The sequence below is a fragment of the Atractosteus spatula genome, chromosome 4 (assembly GCF_055471065.1).
Source record: "Atractosteus spatula isolate fAtrSpa1 chromosome 4, fAtrSpa1.hap1, whole genome shotgun sequence".
Classification (NCBI taxonomy): domain Eukaryota; kingdom Metazoa; phylum Chordata; class Actinopteri; order Semionotiformes; family Lepisosteidae; genus Atractosteus; species Atractosteus spatula.
In genome coordinates this window covers 62,559,024-62,578,815 of record NC_142709.1, presented here as the reverse complement: position 1 = coordinate 62,578,815, position 19,792 = coordinate 62,559,024, and the positions used below count along the sequence as shown (strand labels likewise).

At 38.6% G+C, this 19,792-nt stretch overlaps 1 protein-coding gene across 1 annotated transcript in view; it reads left to right on the top strand.

Annotated features, from left to right (window-relative positions):
• The first annotated feature begins 2,441 nt into the window (after nt 1-2,441).
• The window catches only part of vwa5b2 (von Willebrand factor A domain containing 5B2), a 28,258-nt gene continuing 10,907 nt past the window's right edge, over nt 2,442-19,792 (top strand). The window contains exons 1-11 of the mRNA XM_088914550.1: nt 2,442-2,511; nt 2,820-2,906; nt 9,269-9,426; nt 9,603-9,818; nt 11,580-11,802; nt 13,271-13,428; nt 15,823-15,954; nt 16,689-16,813; nt 17,416-17,592; nt 17,807-17,917; nt 19,314-19,516. Coding sequence (XP_088770676.1) covers nt 9,288-9,426; nt 9,603-9,818; nt 11,580-11,802; nt 13,271-13,428; nt 15,823-15,954; nt 16,689-16,813; nt 17,416-17,592; nt 17,807-17,917; nt 19,314-19,516 — 1,484 coding nt within the window. The 5' untranslated portion in view covers nt 2,442-2,511; nt 2,820-2,906; nt 9,269-9,287. The remainder of the gene's footprint in view (nt 2,512-2,819; nt 2,907-9,268; nt 9,427-9,602; nt 9,819-11,579; nt 11,803-13,270; nt 13,429-15,822; nt 15,955-16,688; nt 16,814-17,415; nt 17,593-17,806; nt 17,918-19,313; nt 19,517-19,792) is intronic.

The following is a 19,792-nucleotide window of genomic DNA, read 5'->3' as shown; positions in this document are numbered from 1 at the left end:
TTAATGAATAGGAAAAAGATTTCCAAATCAATTTAAAAACATAAAGTTCTCCCTTCTCTCTGCATTTCGGTCACCTGTAGGCCTGCGGAGAAGGTGTTGCCATGGTTTTCTAGGGTGTCTGCTCTTGTTCATATTCATTAAAGCCCATGCAATGTTTTAGATCAAATTATCACCTGGACAGGCTGTCGCCTTGCACAGGGGATTAGCAGCCACTGCTGAAACAGACGCTTTTCCCATGCATGTTAGGTGAAAATAATGAGAAGTTCACCTTGAAGATGAACACATCGTACTCTCTTATTACTTCACATACTAATCCCACACAACGACAGCAAACAGAGACAGCCTAGATTGCTATCATTGTATTTGATGCGATTTTAAACCTAGTAGAAGCTGAACAGAATAGGATATTTAAGGGTGATTGGACACAAAATTAACCACGCCATAAAAAACAGTTTGTTGTCTGAAAAATAAAGAAGCCTAACATCATTATTTAAATCTCACTTCTCTTTTATGAGGTTCTCCAGTTTATTGAGTTCCTTGCATTCTTTAATTCATTGTCAGTGAGAATATTGGCTTCCATAGTGACAAAAACCTACACAGGCATAACAAAGAATAGCCTATACAAATTTGTTGTTATCTAAAAACCAAGACTTTTGGAACGGGCACTCAGTTTTTATAAACTAAAATCAAAATTATACAGCATTTTAAAGAAAATGGCATTTGTCTCACTGATACCCTTACCAGGAATGGCAGACTGAAAATGTATGGATTCTATTCACATGGGAGCTTTATGGAATTAAAGAGTCCCATCTGAATGTACCAGCCATCAAATTAAGATCAATTCAAAGTAATTACAGCATTAGACTGTCTGCCAGAGAATGGTTTCAGAGTGTATTTGAGGAGAGGGCATCTTAGCTTGTAATGTTGTACAGTATGTATAAATTCACTTGTAAGAATCATCTGTTACTAAACACCTTAGTATCAATAAAAGATCATAGTGTTGCGAGCTGTCTGTGAAGTGTTCTGTAGAGTGGCATAGCCCAATGCAACATTGGTGAACTGTGTAACTGACTTATACAGAGTACTGTAGTTCAACCAAAAAGTAAATTGAAATCTAGTATCCTGCAAGATTACAGTAATTCAAGCTACAGGTGGTACTATTGTTTGGCTTAGTGTTTTTGCTACATGTTGTAGGTGAACATTTTTCACAGCACTAAATGTTTTATCCTTATGGAACACCAGCTGAAATGGAAGTACAGTAGGTAAATAAGTGGCTGGAATGGAGAAATGCATACACCGGGATTGAAAGAAAAATGCAACAAATCATCAAATTTAAAATTGAAAGTTGTTCCAAAATATACTGTGTATAGAACAGCTACGGATTAAAGAGTACGTCTTCTGTTTCTGTAAAAATGGTTAAATGAGTAGTCAGATCGCTTTGTTACAGTACATACAGTGTATCCATTTTCTCTTGTGCGGTGAAGTCATTGACTGTCATAGCTAGTCATTACCCGACAATCCTGAAGTGAAATATAATTTACAGCCAGGGTCAATTACCTCAACACAGAGCAGTCGAGCTTCATCTAATTTAGCTACAAACAGCGAGCATTGGGGACCTGCTCCTACATGTAAACTAACATTCCAGTTTTCACAAAAACCCTAAACGATCCCCTTGCATAGTGTTTATAGAAACCATTTTTATCATGTTTACACTTTTGTTGAAAGAAAGCACAGTGAACCCATCTGGAGTTTGTTATTAGACTGATGCTTTAGGAGCCATTTCATATTCTTATTATACATTTACTAAATTCAGTATATTTTTTCCCCTTATCTAGGACGCCCAGATTCACGGTTGACATTTCTGTCCCATCTAGTAAAGTTGTAGGGTTTTATTTGCATCTCGGAGATGACTGATCGCTCTCCTACCGGTGAGACATTTTACATTACTGGTAAGAATAAGCAGGTTTAGCCCAACACGCTAGTCTAGCCTAACATATTAAGCTAATTAATTACCGTCATTGCTTATATTTGAAGAATTATTTATAAACTTCCTGTTTTGAGGAATAGAAGAATTCCAATATGTTAGTTTTTAAAAAATAAAAGACAGATTCATTTGATGGAGCGGGATACAGTCTACGGCTCATACTTCAAACATTTTTTATCGCGCACCTCTACTCTCAGTGCTCGTCTCCAGTGGGACTCAAAGCGAAGCCACACTCACGTGCATGTAGTAATAATATGATGATGAGGTCTAACAGGACTGCGATACAGACTACGCGAGATATGCAACAGTGTGCTTCGCACTGCCTGTCCAGTTGCTTTCCAGTGCGCTTCGAGAACCACTGAAGGTTTTCTGCTGAGCATCCAGGGTTAAAAAGCACTTCGTCTGACAAAACAGAAGGAGGAAAAGCAAAAGAAAACATCGGAAATAATCTCTGAAACAAAACTGCTTTATGAACGGCAGAAAGAAAGCAAGCAAGTCTGGACTAGATACTAAAATCAGACATCAAGGTACAGTAATAGCTGGCTCGGGCAACTTGGTTTTGTTCTATTTTTATTGTGCAACTTCTTCGTAGGTGGAGAATAAACTTGCTTTCTGGTACAGGCAATCTGATGATGAAACACTAAAAAACGTCAGGATTTAATTGGCTGCAGGAAGGGGCTATTATATTGTTTTAAGTAGTGGATGTCTGTTATTTGAATGTTTTCTCCTGGACTCAATGTTTTATTTTTAACGGAGTTATCCGTTGTGATATACAGTAATTTATTTGTAATACTTCATACTTACTGTATATATTTGTTTCTCAATTTGTATACAGTGCGAAGAAAGAAGTTCGTAGAACAAAATGTTAAGTCTCACCTACTAAACTATTACGAAAACCGGGGCACTTCTACAGAAACCTAAGGTCAGTTATACCTTTTTTGGTAAGGGTAACCCGTTTTCTTTTTTTTTTGTTCAATACATAAAATCATATATGCATATAAAGTCGTATAAAACGAAAGCGATTCGCTTGAGTATGGCTATATTGAATAACGGTATTATTTGACAATATTCTTTCAAACAAAAGTCAAGCGACTTTTTGAATTTTTCTGTTCATGAGGCAGTGAACGAGCTGTCCTCGTTCCATTAATCGGAAATACACGGAGTCCCAGGCAGTTTGTATGCTAATTAAAATACGGATATTATATAGAAATAATGTAGGCAATTACATCTGTTGATACGCAGTCTTGTGCTGAATATCACTCTGAAAATGATTTGGTTATTTTCTAAAGTAAAGATTATTTGATTATGAATATAGTTTCTGACTATTGTCAATAAATCTTAATTTCCACTGAATTATGTGAAATATTTTAAGTACTGTTCAAATAAAGACGAGAAGAGTGCGCAGAAGACTACTGTCGCACAGAAGGCCACTCGTTGCTTCACAGACTTGTTTTGCCTGTGCAGACCTTGTGAGCACGTTTTCTAGGGAACACTCTGAATCTAGAGTCTCCGTAGCACGGATCCTTTACATATACTGAAAGACATGGTTTGCAGTAATTTCATTTTACACCCACTGTACATAATCAAAATGCTTTTGAAAGTGAACCAAGTTTCCAGTATTTACTGAAAGTTCTTCACGTCCCGAAGTCCCCTCAACAGTCAGTTCCCAATCTTAATGAGACCGCTAGCATTTGTTGGTAATGAGACCAAACCCAGAAGATGCGTTGGAAATATTTTTTTCCCTGTGTATTGTGTCTCTTTTAACAATTTTCAGTAATTGAACAGAAGCTGTGTGTATTTAAAATTGTTAATGTCTCTGAGTTCTCTTGATTATATGCACTAAACTCTCACTGCCAATGTCTGCTGCAAGTCAATTATAAATACATAGCATACAGTATGTTAGTAATATTTGGAAACCTTTTGTTATGCCACTCTACTTTCAGTTAATAAATTGTTTTGAAATTTAATTGCCTTGGTGAAGACACATCAATCACCTCAACAAATCAACAATAACATTTTTAACTTGACATTTTACATATACCTGTATGATCAAGGCCACATGTCCTTTCAGGAATCTCAAAAACTGCTCCTTGTTGGCGTACAGTTTCTGGTCGTCTGCAGAAATCATATTATCAGACCAGATGGAATAACCTAATTATTTAAAGAGGTGTTGATGGACTGCAAGTGACTGAAAAGGGTAAGGAAGCAGTCAGTAGTGAACTGGTTTGACTGGAAGACTCGTGTTCATGAAGACAGCAGCAGTGTGGTCCAATACTGATTTGCACCTTAAGTCAAGCCAAGCAATAGAGTGATTCCCCCTTACGGTTCCAAAGTTGATTTTGGGGAAACCAGTGCATATGTGCAACGCTCTCAGTTTGACCCCCCTAAAGACTCAAAATGGCCCAATTTATGCAAATCAAGCAAAAACAATTTTGGGATCAAACCTTCAACAAGGCTGTTGAGCATTGTTTTTGCTAATTCTCAGAAACAGCAAGACCGTTCACTGTCACATGCTTTGATGGCAGTGTTGAATCATAGTTGTTTGACACCGTCAGTGTGGTTCAGTCAACTTACTGTCAAAGGAGCAAGATGTTGTTTTCTCCTGACTGCAGATGTTTGTAGTATATACTGTACAACACTGACCAAATATTATCTGTGGCTTTCTGAGAACATTAGAAAGGTTAGAAATGTTAGAAGGCCATTCAGCCCATCTTTGAACACTTTTTAAGTCTAGACTTTGTTTTCTGTGATACGATGACCAAAAACTGAGTCTTGAGCATGTCATTAGTCCAACTACGGCCAAGATTTCCCAGGTGTCAGCGAATTATTAGTTTAGCATCACTGGGGAATGGACTTGGCTGGTGCATCCCAGGACATAACAGACTCCTTCTGGCTTGTTGAGATTGAGCGAATTGATGTGCTGTCAGTGAATGCTGTGCTACTCCTCCGGTGGGCTTGGTGCTCCGACAGTGTATATGACGGTAGATGATGCCGTCTGTACGAGGAAGGAAAACCTGTACTGCTCTCATCCGTTCCATGATTTTCTAAGAGTTGTAATGGAGTGTCGAGTTTCAATAAAAAACGACAATTCCTTTTTTGTAATTATCATCTTTAAAATAATGAGCTTTGCTTTTGCATAAAGGTCAAAAGTTTACAAAACCTTGAATTTAAACCTAAGTTGAACCCAAGTATCCTTTTGGCCAATCCCCTGGCCATCTGTTTAGGGTTTACTGTAAGTCAGGTGTGTGTGGGCTGTAGCTGTAAAGCCTCTCAGCAATCTCAGATCTAGTGAGTCACGCCTGCTGGTTATCACAGCCTCAGTAACATTGTGTACCACAGGAAATCACTGCCAAGTGAAGAAGTTTTCCATGGCCTATAAAGGGGCCTTTCCATTGCTGTTTGAGGAAATCATTAAGTGCTGCACGCAAATAATATAGTAAGCTGAATGTCCACCTGTCAGTCAGAAAGTATAGGCAGCTGATCTTTGAGGTTTGCGGCTGTACTTTTCCTCCTTGTACTGAATTGCTGTATTCTTGTGCAGACCACATTGCACCCATGTTTTCTGCTTTCTGTTCATAGTTGTTGGTACATACATATTACAATTATCCTTCAGTTGAACATTTTAATGTATGTGTCATACAGAAAGAAATGTTTTTCTTTTATCTTAACTAAACTGTGTGTTTCTCAGACTCAAATAAAACATATAAAGTGTTGCTCAACAGTGGTTTTGATGATATGAGATCATTGCTACTTGACCGTAAAACATGGAACAACATTCCACTGCTTACTAACCCCACAGCTTCAGGACATGTGCAGCATTTCCTTGGGTCTGGTTGTGATTTGCTACTGTATATCCTAGAGTGTTTTGAAAATGCCTCTTTAATGATTTTGGTCAAGTCGTTATTCCTGCCATTCCTGTGTCTCATTGTACCCACTGAGGTATGACCTCACCAAATGCACTTTTAGTGAGTGAAATAAGCAGATGGGTTTTGTTGATTTACTTTGAGAACAGAGCTAAAAAGGCCATTACCTGAGTTAGAACAAACAGTTACCATTGCTGCTACAATCAGGGGCTCATTCAGCTGTGACCAGCATCACCCAGCAATCATACCTCTTCTTTTAACAAATGCATGGTGTATTGCTAATTAGTTTTAAATTGCATATTTTCTGCTAAACATTGTTGTAAATGAGCACAGGAAATGGTATCACTTTTGCAGCAATTACAACTTGCCACCTATCAAAAGCACAAGCTGGCCATGATATGATCCTGCTGACATTTGCATTCAATAAAAAATACAGTTGGACAAAGCTAAAAATGAAATAATTACGATTTTGTCTTTAAGTATGAACACATTTTTTAAAACAATTTTCTGTGCAATCACTTTTTATCACCAAAAGTCATGAAAAGGATGATGAAGCTTATCAAATAAGTCATGTTCTGCGCCAGATCTCAGTTCTGTGTTGGAATGATTCCAATCATAACACTCAGCATGTGCATACAAGCTTGGTAAAAACCAAGTCTGTGAAAAGGAAGCAAAAAAGCGGCATTTTGCAACAACTTATTTAACTAAGGGACATACACACAACATATTCCTGGCAAAACAGCAATACAACATTTCATTAAATGACTACCTGTCCATAACATTTCTTAGGCACACAGTGAGACTTTTCCTCAATGCCTGTTCAGAATTTACTTAGTATACAGTACCACAGTATATGCATGAAAATTGTGTAGCATTGGTAAACATTTAAAAATGTGGAAATGATTTAATGAAATATAATCATATAAAAATATCTCTAAACACATTGAAATTCATACATCTTTATTCATTTTAAAATACAGTGTGAGGATAGGGAGGTTGGCTGACCACAGGAAAACCATTAAATGTTCTTTTTTATTTGATAAATGTAGGGGAGTATACCATCATGGTTTAATAGTATTGCCATCTTGTAGCCTGGTCAGGCCAGATCTCAGAACCTAAGCAGGGCTGGAGCTGGTCAGTGCTGGAACAGGACCTCTAAGGAAAACCAGGTTTCTTATGCAAGTGTTGTTGGTGAACTAGGAAGTGATACTCTTCCCCCCGAACCACAATTTCACTAGACACTGTGATGCAGAAGATGAGACATTAAACCAAAGTCCTAGACTACTTTGTTAATTAAAAATCACATGTTGTAGAGAATGGGGATGTTAATCCTGATATCCTGGCTAAATTCCACTCTGGTCTTGTACAGTTTGGTTTTCCTGAAGTTCTCCCTTAATTCAACTGGAGAAGTAATTTTTCACTGCTGGCATATACTGTATAGTATTGGCTTCTACAGTGGTATATGAAGTAGCTTTCCTCTTCTATGAGAAGTGCTTTGAGAAGCTTTCAGATGGAAAGTGCTACATAAATTTAAGAAATTATTATTACTGAAATGTTGTGGCTGCCAGTTTTCTTTCTGAATAATGCATCCATTTTTTACTGCACTAGTCAAACACAATACTTCAGGCTATGCTTATGTGATCTCAAGATAAAGCTTTCTATAAAATAATACGAAATTCAGTGTAGATTTTATCTATGGAATGAAGTAAAAGCGACTTGAGACAGCTTGCCTTGTTTTGTTTATTGCATTCATATTTTTTATAAATTAAGGTTTAAGTGGTGACTAATGCTCAGCAACACAGAAAAACATTGTCTTAAAAAGGCTTTACTCTCTGTGAATTTATTACTGTATGTGTTAATGGATGCAAATACTTTTGACTTCATAAGGCTAGGAACGTATTGCAATTAATTGTAATAGGACACATATTAACATCCTATTAACAGTGATCCAGAGAGTTAAGCAGCTGAACTATGATTCCAACAAGACAGAAATAACAATAATACATGACTGTTCTTGAAGAGTTTATCACCATCAAAATTTACTTTGGCTTTTGTCCTGATCACTAAATTGTACAATAAGATGAACAGCAGTGAATGTGACAGAAAAATAAAAGTTTCCCACTACAGTACAAAATAAATAAGTTATTAATAAGATAATTTGGGTGAAAGTAAAAAAAAGGAATACATGGTTCACGGTTTTGAAATTAGTGCCCTGAACATTAACATTGCTGCTTTAATATGAGCCTGAGCTGGTAGTACAGTCAAGCAACAGAGAGACAAGGCATAGGGTAATTTCTCTGAGAGTTTGGAGCTGGACAGAGGAAGTGAATAACAAAGGAACATCAAGTTATTGCTTGGCACAGCTGGCACTGCCATCCTTACCCATCCTGCAACACAGAATAAAAGTAGAAGAACTGTAGACCAGGTGTCATCACTGCCCATCACTGTGGCCTTCTTTATTCTCCAGCCAGAGACCCAAGAGAGTGGTCAGCTTCAACACCTCCTGGACATGAACCTAAACTTTTACATTAGACAGCATCTTGCATCCAGCCTAGTCCTTCTGGAATGTTGACAGAGCTGTTAATGATTTAACTGTCCATTAATAAAGCTGCCTGGCTGACTTGAAGGTTGCTGTGCACTGCAGCATGGGGAATATCCTGGTAACCAACCTCAGACACTTTCAGAGGGGACGTTTGTAAATATTGCACCACAGCTGGGGCAAATACATTAATGTCTTTTGTATTGACTGTGCCTTTTTTATTGAATAGGGATTATGCAGTGCCGTTCAAGTGAGCACTTACATTTTCAAGGATGAATGTGAACAACAGCTATAGCCCACCAGCACCCCAGGTTTTGTTCAGTGTATGAAACCAGTTACTGAAATCCCTTGTAGCCCTGCATACATAGTCCTTTAAACGGAAAATCAAAAAATCCACATCAGAATATGTACCTTTTTTAAAAATACTGCTTCATTATATTGTTATAAAACTGACATTGACCTGTTCTTGCTTGTTGGATTTTGTTCTTGGTTCTAGTGCCATGGATATTGCCCACTTTCCTTAAGCTTATTTAATCAGACAACAGCAATTTACTTTTACAGAGAGTGCTTCTTCCAAAACGACATTACAATGAGCCAGTAAACATACACTGAATTTTCTGCCACCTCTGAGAACTCTTGAAACCTGCAAGTAAAACCCGATTCATTGTTCTGTTTCTCTGAACCAGGGTGTCACCGTGAACTCTTTCTATCTTCCTGTGTGTTTCTTTTCCAATTCAATAGAGAAAACAAATCATATCTTCCTGGAGCAGAGGAAAGAATTGTGCTTTTCTTGGTGAAATTAAATCCCTTTTGCTTCTTTCCCTGCAATCCTGTTAACCAGTGCACCCTTTTCCTGTTACCCTTGCCTGGGTTTCCCAGCAGCTCCTGTACCCAACCGAAGATGCCAGGTTTATTGAACCGTTCTACCTGGGCTCCACTGTTGCTTAAAGCTTCATGCATCAAGTCCTGTGCCAACGGCTGCTCTCTGGGCATCACTGCCCACCTTACCTATCTTAACCCACATTCCGAACCAGTGGAAGGTAAGGTTGATGTTACTGCAGCTTGTGTATATACCAGTCCAGTATTTAAGGTACAGTATTTTAGCATCCATGTCTGTGTCTTAGACAGGTGCATGCACAGACTTCATAGTTTATCTCTCGCTCAATTTTTTCTCCCTCTCAATTTTTTTTGTTTTTGGTCTGACGTCATGTTTTAGGCGTGTTTGTATACCCTCTGCAAGAAACGGAAGTGGTGGTGGGATTCGAGGCCGTGATTGCTGGAAGGATGGTGAGCGTGCAGATTCAGAGCAGAGCCAAGGCTGAAGACTGCTGCCTGGACTGCTGCGCCAGCTCAGCTGTGGAGCCGCAGTGCTCTAATGGTAAGGACTGGAACTGCTGTGGCAGCTCCAGCCTGGACTTCCAGTGCACCAATGGTAAGAATCTGGGTCTCAGCAAGAGGCAACGGGAATACAATGGACTTGAAGGGTGCTTTACACTTGTTAGAGAACGTTACACAATCCGTTCCATTACCGTAAGTTACCCATATCAAACTGTAAAAACATTACAATAAACAAGCGGGCATAAAAAACCAGGGAGTTGGTTGAACGCCAGTTTGTCATTGGTGACAGCAGTATTCCCAGATCTATGATGTATGTCTGAGCTGTTCTCTAGATAAGTCATTTTCTAAGAGAATGTCTCTCGGGCGTTTTGCCATCTGAGTTTTAATGCAGCCTTGGGATTCTTTTCATCTCTTCTCGATGTTTAAAGATTTTGCAGGAGCTGGACTGATTTCCTTTGGATAATGGACATGGCAAGGTGACCATGGCTAAATGCCAAAAATCTCCACTCCTGGTCCTAAGGATTTCAGTTGCTTGGAAACAAAAAATACCAAATTAATGACTTATCAATGTTAGCCACAGGTGGCAGGGTGGTGCAGTGGTTAGCATTGCTACCTTACTGCACTGGGGCCCTGGGTTCAATTCCAGATTTGAGGAATTTATACTGTACAGTATGTTCTCCTAGTGTTTGCATGGGTTTCCTCTAGATACTACAGTTTCCTTCCAAACTCTTAAGACATATTGGTAGGTTAATTGGCTTCTGAGATAATTGGCCCTGGTGTGTGCATGATTGTGTCTGCCTTGCGATGGACTAATGTCCCATCCATGGTGTATTCTTCCTTGCCCCTGTTGCTTGTCAGCATAGGCTCTTTAACATGTAAAAGCAGTTAAAAAGGGGATGGTGGATGTTAGCCGTAGTCAGTCCAGACTCTTATGAGTGGCAGCTTTTTGTGGGTCCATAGTTCTAGTAGATGCTCTGTGTAAAGTAATCACTGGACAAAGTCAGTTTAATCCTTTAATGGATCCAGCAGATGAAAACAGTACTTTATTATGAAAAACTGCCTTTGCTCTTTAGCACTTCCATTAGCTCAGACCAGATTGGTAGAGAGAACAGCAAACTCTTTTGCACTAGAAGAAATGTTTCAGGCTCAGTATAGATCACCTAAAAGGCCCCTATTCTTCTTTTACCGTAATAACATGTCTTTGCAGACCTAAGCAAAATAGAATGACAAATGGATTAAGCTCAAAGCATCCATTTGGAATTGCATTAGTTTAAAAAATTGTACTAATATGTCTAAGAATGGAAGAATGTTTTTTTTTCCTGCACTGAATAGTCGGAGTCATGTGTATGATAAAGGACATTTCTTGTTTTGTTGTGTGCTTCTAAAATGCCTGGAATATGAATGTATTCTGGCTGTATGACTTCAGACAGGACATAATAGTGTACCATGTAAATTGTAATGATTTATTAATGTAAATACATTATTTAAGTACTTTAAAAGTCTTAATTTTACTTCAAATATTGTACTGTGGTTGACAAAAACACATCACTCAAAAAGATGTATAATATGTATTTTTAGATACATTAATTTTGTGTGGGATATATATATTTCAAAAATTATATATGTACAGAACATTATATATATATGTTTTTATATAATGTGATGCATTTCTTTTTCATATTCAATATGTTTGATAACTGTTCATATTAATTTGAAACTGAAATATGAAAAGCAGTGTACAACCTAACTACATAAATACATGGCAGTTATTTTCCATAAAGGATTCTCTTAACCAGCATCTCTCTTAAAACAACAATGTTTCAGTGCTGTCTGCTCTACAAATATGTGCTTACAGGCCACCTCGTCCTGGATGAAGACTTGGAGCGAACCACTTTTATTGTTGGCACGGGGGTGATTGCTCCAATGAACGTAGTAACTGTCATCATCAGCACCACCCTGGAACTCTCCACATTGCACAATGGAGCAATCCATCTCGTATTCCCTTCAGTGTTCACTCCCATTGTGACTAGAATGGCTCAAACCAAGAATGAAACTGGGGGGCGGTGTGATGAGAATGGGTAGGTTGGAATTCACTTTCTTGGATTTAGCACAGAACTATTAATAACGTGTGCCTAAATGTGCTGATGATATTAAACAGTAACAAGATTTGTGGTTTTCATCCATTATATAAAGCCACAATGTCTGTCTATAAATGACGCAGAATATGTCGTCAGATTTGAGGTCAAAATACCTAAGGCGTTCTTGGACTCACAACAGTACAAGGAAATGTGAGACAGCATTTTTACTGAGCGAAGGGAAGACCTTCTTTATGCAAGGTTCTGCCCAACTAAAATATTCCGGAATGGTATAAAATGGTACTCCACGGAATGGCCCAGTGCACTTACTGTCACAAAATGAAGACTGAAAAGTAGAAGCAGAGCAGGACCTCTCGTCAGTTTACTGCATTGTAGGAAAGAAAGCGGGTGTAAGTGGCCTCACAGGAGGCATGGTTGTTGGCGCAGGTGCTTCTGAGGTGTCATGGAAGGTAACGGCAGACATGACTAATGTGTCAATTCAAAATGTTATGTTGGCCTCCTCTTCTGCAGTTACCAATGTTGTGACGTGCAACACCTCTGAGATTTCAAAGGGAAATGTGTAGCTGCCTCTCTACTGTTTGCTCCAGTGACCATCATGTTCTGTCACCTTCCGGATCTTTTCTGCATGGCAGTGGTTGGTGATGGAAACTCATTTTAGGCTACTGAAACTATGGAACCTGATTGGCCCAGTATCTCCACAGGCAGCATTGAAGTCAATGTAGTGATGTTGTGGTTGTATTTATGGTATTCTCTATGTTTTTTATGGTAGTTTGCAGTGATTGTTTATTTCTTAAATGCAATAGTATTGGAAATGGTTACCAACTGATATTGGTGCTGAAGGTCCAAGAACTTCATTACAACGGGGCTAAAAAACATATACAAAACAGAAAAGTTCAGTGGGTGTACAGGTGGACAGAGAGGACTGATCTGGACCATTAATCCAACATGTTACAAAAGTACAGTATTAAACCACACTCAAGATGTAATCTGTTTTATCGCACATAAATTTATATCATCTTAAATAAGTGTGCTGTACTTGGCTTTACAAACAGTGTTTAAGAACAGAAACGTTTAGAAAACTAAATATTTTTAATTGCTGGAGCCTTATTGAATACAAAATCCCATCACAAAATATTTCTTAACATTGACTTCTACCATCAATCTCAGATTGATCATCATTTATAGGTTTTTTATGTTCAGTACAATGTCATCAGCACACGTCTGGATATTTTGTTCCTCCAATTTCTACTTCTTTATTGATGATTATAATTACGATAATGAAAAAATTAACAGTTTTCTTTGACTGAAATTATTTTAGGTCTGCACATTTCTGGAGGAAATGTGTTAGTCTACATGTGTGTTTGGATTATTGCCCATAAGGCTAGGTACAGTACAGTATATGGAGTCTGCTGGCATCCTCAGTTTACCAGGTAACCCTGTGCTCTTTCAGTCCTACCACCTGCTTTGGTGCTACATCTGGGAAGCAGGAAAAGACTCCAGACTCTGACCCGCAGTGCATCCATGCCATTTTCACCTGTCAGGCTTCCACTACACTGCCCTATGAGCTGAACTTCGAATTGCTGGTGAGGGGAGCTTGTCTGCTAGCAGGTGAGACACTGGCACTGATCATCAGATCTCGGTGAAAAGGATACACAACATACCAATCACAGCTGAATAGACATCTACTGTACATAATAAATGATTCTGCTGATAGATTCTTCTGTTCATTTGTACAGACAACCAGTGAACTTGGATTCCACATTAGTGAAACATAACACAACATACAGTATTTCAGTACACTTGAGTTTTCTGGTAGCAATTTGCATGTCATTAATGAAATGCATTAATTTAAATTTTGTGGCACCATTTGTGTGCCGACTGTACATTATTTAACTTATTTTTTTTCTGTAAAGTTCCATTTATTATTTTCAATTGGTCTGTGCACATATTATTATAAAATGCACAATTTATCTCCATTTTGAAGTCATGACATTCTAGAGTCCTATTCATATACAAATTACAGTTCTTCCCATATTTCTTATGCATAGACATACATGACCAGCCGATAACCTCCCTCCATCCCCCGCCCCAGCTGTGCAATATGTATCCTATTAGATGAAAGACCTAGGAAACGTCCTGCTTCTGTGACAGTCTCACACCAGTCAAGAAAATAAACATTCTGAAAACGTTATATTTATGCGAAAATAGCCTAATAACTTAATAATAAATAGCTGTAAACTGAAAGACACTTTAATATATAATTTTAATGTTAAATGTATATTGTTGCTAGTAGTGTACAGTCTGTGCTATCATCAGGTTTCCTGTATTTAGTACAGAGAATTTTGTAACACTTTTTATGTTGCAAAACTATAACTGTCTTTACACATGCAGTGCAACAAGTTGCAATTTTTAATTAAACACAAAACTAGCTGTCAAAAAGTTTAAGAAACTACCAAATACAATGGCAATGTAGTATGTGTTGAACTAACCCCAACGGGGTACCGTGTTCATTATATAGTCAAAATTTCATAAAAATGTGACTTTCTATAGAATAACAAAAAGCTTTACAGCTCTAGTACAATAGTTTATGCCACATGGCAGACATATTGACACCATTCCTGAATCAGTAATCAAAGCCAAAAAGAACAAAAAGAAAATTAAACCTATTAAAAGCTGGCAAGAGAACCCCTCATCTCCCTAGGTTGTTATTCACAATTTTTCCCAACAACATATTTCAGATTGTGAAACATGTATGTGTGTATGTGTGTGTGGCGAGGGGAAGGAAAACAATCAATAGCTTGAGTCAGTCTAATAAACTGATTTACTGCAGGATACAGTTGGGTCTGACTGGTTTTTATGCAATATGTCAGTGTGCTGGATTGTTTCAAATTCAAACAGAGAGAGAGAGGGGAGACCAATATGGAGTTTTTCCAAATTGTGTTAGCCAGGAGTAAAGGGGTGATAGATTAGAATATTTAATTAGTCCACAATCAATGGTTTCCCATGGGAGAGGAGGCAGAACATTTGCATTCACTTATTTTAATCAGTCACGTTCCTCTTATGTCGCTCCAAAGAAAAAAAAGAGGTCTTTATGCCACTTTTTCTAGAAAGTGAAGGGATGGTAAAAATACTGTTCTCTGGAGCTGGAGGACCTGCCAGTTTGAATTAAGTCTTGGTCATCAATTACTTACAAAGGCTAATCTAGTTTTTAAAAAGAATGTTTTATGATTTATTAGGGTCCTGAAGAGTTCATGGATTAGCTATATCTACAAGAATGACGTATTTGTGGCCCTCACGGTGTGGGCATTATAGCAACTCACAAAAATATAGTAGAATAGAAGTGTTAGAAAATCCTTTTGTCAGCAGTGTAAATACATGTGGCTCTAATTTGAAAAGGTGTGCTATCTTAAGCACAAACCACTGCATACTCAAAATACCCTATGTTTACCTTGTATGTGCTGAAGCAATCCTATATCCAGCCTTCAGAAAATACTACCTGACTTACAGGGCACTGGTTTTATGTCTTGGCAGCACTCTATATTTTACCTTTGTAGTAGCAGTAGTGTTTTTCTAAGTCAACAAAAGACAAAAACAATAACAACTGAGAAAGTGCTAAGTCAGATATTCCAGGAGTGCCAGCTGTTCAGGGTGGTGGTTAAGGTTACAAGTGTTTTTTTCTTTTTTTCTCGTGAGTTCAGATTGCATTGTGTGAGAGAAAATAAAAGGGGAATAAATGGGAATAGACAAGTGGTAGGAGATTAGTAAAGCCTGTAGCCTAGCCAATTGGTACCAGTACAGAAAAGCATGTTGTGAAAAAGATGAGAGATCACATTATTAAGGTGTGCAGCATATATTCTGAACCTGTATGAAACAAAGCATGCATTTCATGGGAGATTCCTTAATTTGTTAATATATTGTTAATCTAGTATATTGGTGATTTAATTTAAATCTGGGATTGTTTTGTGTTTTTTTTACTGTCCCTATTGGTCCTTGCCTTTGGAGGTCTGGAGAGCCCCACTCATGCTCTGAGAGCTGATGCAGACCCTAGCGCCCAGTCAGCCTCAGCTACATACATCACCCTGGCTGAGGAACACCCATATGACCGCCACCTGGAGATTATCCTTCACCTGAGTGGTGAGACCACTGGGGGGAACGAACACTGAGGCACCAGAGTGGGGTTAGAGGGAGGCAAAAGCAAGTCAGCAGTAAGAGGTGTACTGTGTTCAGTTTGTATAGCATATACAATACAGTGCACTTTGATGTTTATGGTTGAATCTAAAAACTACTTATTAGATTATTGTTACTGTGTAATTCTGTGCAAATTTGTCTTCTTACAGTGCAACCAGGCAGCATAAGTGTGTGTTTTTACTCAGCATTGGCAGTGATAGTTGAGATCAGTGCAGTTTTGAATTGGTATATTGGCATACAGTAGGTTGTTAAATATTTGTGTATGCTGGTACTTTTAAAAATATTAATTGTCTGAGAGCTTGAAAGTTTGATAGCTTGAAAAATACAGTAGATTTTAATGCATCAAACACATAAGACATCTCTGTGAGAATGTTTGAAATATTAGGTTCCACAGACTTCTCTTGTACATAAGGGTATTGAAATCTTCACCCTGATAGGCAAATCAATTTCATTTTAAAAATTCTGTTGAAACTGTTTCAAAAGTTCAGCATTTGAACACTGTATATTCATTTGTACAATTATAAAATTTATGAAATTGTAATAGTTGCATTTGAGTTCCCAACCATAAGAGAACACCAGTGTTCTGCTGGTGATAAAAGGGGCTTACGAACAATGGCTCTTTCCTAATAACCTCCACACAGTGGAAGTGTTGTGTCTCATGGCTTGGTGTTGCCTCTCAGAGCCCCACACCCCCCACATTCTCCTGGAGAAGGGGCGACTGACCTTTGAGGAGTACGAGCACCAAATCTGCTCCCGCCGCGATTTCATTCGCTGTGCCAGGAAAGAGGCAGATCCGGAGAAGAAGGTGAGATAGCCTTATTTCACATACAGTACATGACTTACCACTGTGCAGTACACACTGTAACATTATTGATGTACTGTACGATACAACTCCAGATTACCTTCAAGAATTCTTGCATGAATATAGTCTGTTAGTTTGAGATCTGCTGTTTCAGATATTCACACTCAGGTGAAGACCAGGCTCCACACAATGAATGAGAAACTTACTGTGTGCAACATCATGACTTTGGAACTCATTAGCCAAATCCTTTAGAGACTTTGTAAATGTCTGCATTTTCAAAACTTGTTTAAAGGTCTGTTTTTATACAAAGGCTTTGTGGTTTGTTTGTGTTTTTCATTATACAGGTATGTGTGCTACTGTACAGCACCTTGAGTCAAAAGCTTTTTTGTCAAAAGAATTACTGTATTTTAGGATATCTGATAAAATAAAGCAGCATATACACCCAGTATGTGCAGCCCATTTCATGTTACAAGACTATACCTCTTAAAAGTTATAAAGGATAGTACCCTTAGAAAAAACAGACAAAATAAAACTTTTCCCATTGGTGACACAATTTCAGAATTCGGAAGCTTTTTTTTTGACAGAGCTCTTGTACTTTGTTGAAGCTGGAATTCGTGAGAAAACGTTTCCACAAAGACATCTTCTCCAACCCCGTCCTGATGCTCAACTTCTGCCCAGACCTCCTGAGTGTCCCATACGACCTCCACCGGGCTACACGGGAGGTGCTGTTCCTCATCGACCGTAGTGGCAGTATGAGTGGGGCCAACATCGACAGAATCAAGGTGCCTGCTCAGAATCCAAAGACACTCAAGCACTTACAATATACAGCTTTTTTTAGCAGTATGGGTCTTCTTTGGAAGAAATCAGTAAACAATTAATGCCAGCATTTATTGATCTTATGAAGCGATTCATGAGGTTCTGGATTCAGTAGAATCTGTATTAAAATGATCAGTCTTTTTGTTAAGGTTCTTAAATACTGTGTCCTCTTCCCTGCAGGAAGCTATGATAGTGGCTATTAAGAGTCTTCCTCCAGGGACCCTGTTGAATATTGTGGGCTTTGGTTCCACCATCCAAACTCTTTTCTCTACCAGCAAGATCTGCAATGATGTGAGTGCTGCTGGGGGCGGGTTTGCATATGCAATTTCATAAAGAAGATTAAAAAACGGTCTTTTATAACTTTTTGAGCACTGGCTAGTTAAAATATCTCATGGAAAATAGATTTTTTTTTTCTCAAAGGTATGTAATATTAGGACCAGTGCAATAGCTGATAGTTCATGAAACTAACTGTTCTTTGTCCTGGTGTCTTCCATATGTTGTAAAATAAAACCAGCACTGAGTTTAGCTTGTCTCCACTATCTCAAGGAGAAGAAAGCTGCAGTGGCCTTAGTGCCCCTCGAGTGCAATCTCTTTTGGATCTGAAAATAAATCGATTAGGTGAATAATAAAATTGGACAGACAAGAAATTGAAGGCCACTAAGGAATAAGTGGCGTGGATTCTTTCATGATTGTTCCTGATTAAAACAGTAGCTGTTATTTCTGAGAAAATTTCCTTGTGTGCTTTACTGTCGATAAGGATCAATGTTATCTCTTTTAATGTCCGGGTCACAGTAGTGGGTTGCCTTGACTGCAAAGTATCAGGTTTACTTAGAACATTACTGAAGCGCAGTACCCCTTTAAAAATATCAGAGCATATGGTGACCCAACCTGCATTTACAACCAGCTGTATGTATTAGCTTTGAGTTTCACGACTACGGCTTAATTAAATCGATTGTCTACACAGCTGGGTGGAATTAAATTACTGTATGCAACAAAGATGTATTGAGGTTTTTAGTTTACTCTGCTGCATGTGTTGCTCATCGTGCAGCACAGTGGCATGTTGGCCAGCACTGCTCACAGGCCCTGGGTTTGATCCTGTGATGTGCCTTTTGGGTGGCGTCATTCCCTGTGTCTGTGGGACTGTCCACTGAACTCTGATGTCCTCACACCTCCCCAAGACATGCTGACTGGGTTAATTGGCATGTCTAAATTGTGCCTCTGATGGACATCCCACCCAAGGGTGCTGCCCCGTATTACTTTCAGTTATTATTGTTGTTTTCAAAGCTGAATAGTTTAGTTTATCTATTACATCTTTAACAGCCCTGTGAAGGTGAGGTAAACTAATTGTGTTTTTTGCGTATTGTCTGCTAGATCCATTAAAGTTTTCCAATCCATTGTTTTTTTAAAGCAGGTGTACAATTACTCAATGGAGCTAAACACAAATTAACTTCCATATGCCCAGGATATTTAATTATGCATCAACTGGAGTTACATTTCTCCAATAAATATGAACACACCTAGTGTAAAATACCTGCTGGAGCTTTTGTGTAGATATGTAATGGGATGATTTACTGAATAGAATTTGTACAATTCTGAATATTTTTACATTTCATAGAATGTTATCTGTGATCCACATAGGCTTTTCCATGTGCCTGACCACTATTGACATGTGCTGCACACTTCACAGGACACTCTCTCCCAGGCATGTGAGTATGTACAGAAGATGAGAGCCAGCATGGGGGGGACCAATATTTTCGGGGCCCTGTCCTGGGTTTTCCGGCAGCCAGTCCACAAGGGCTACCCTCGCCAGCTCTTCATCCTCACCGATGGCTCGGTCAGCAGCGTGGGCAAAGTCATTGAGCTGGTGAGGAGGCACGTCAGCACTGCCAGGTAAACACGCCTGTTTTCTGTGCCTCTGCTGCACAGTGTGTATGTGTAATGTGCAATCTGCATTGACAAGCAAGTCACATACTGTATGAAGGTCTTCCCTGTGTCCCCAGAAAATGTACTTCAGAAGGTAAGGTGAGATTAGGCACATTTGGATGCAAGGTGTCTCCTACTGTAAATCCTGTTTGGTTTTAAACTGCATTAACAACGCACCCTGATAGAGCTCACTTAAAATGAAATGTAGCACAAAAATGTGGCCTGACGCACCCAAACTCGTAG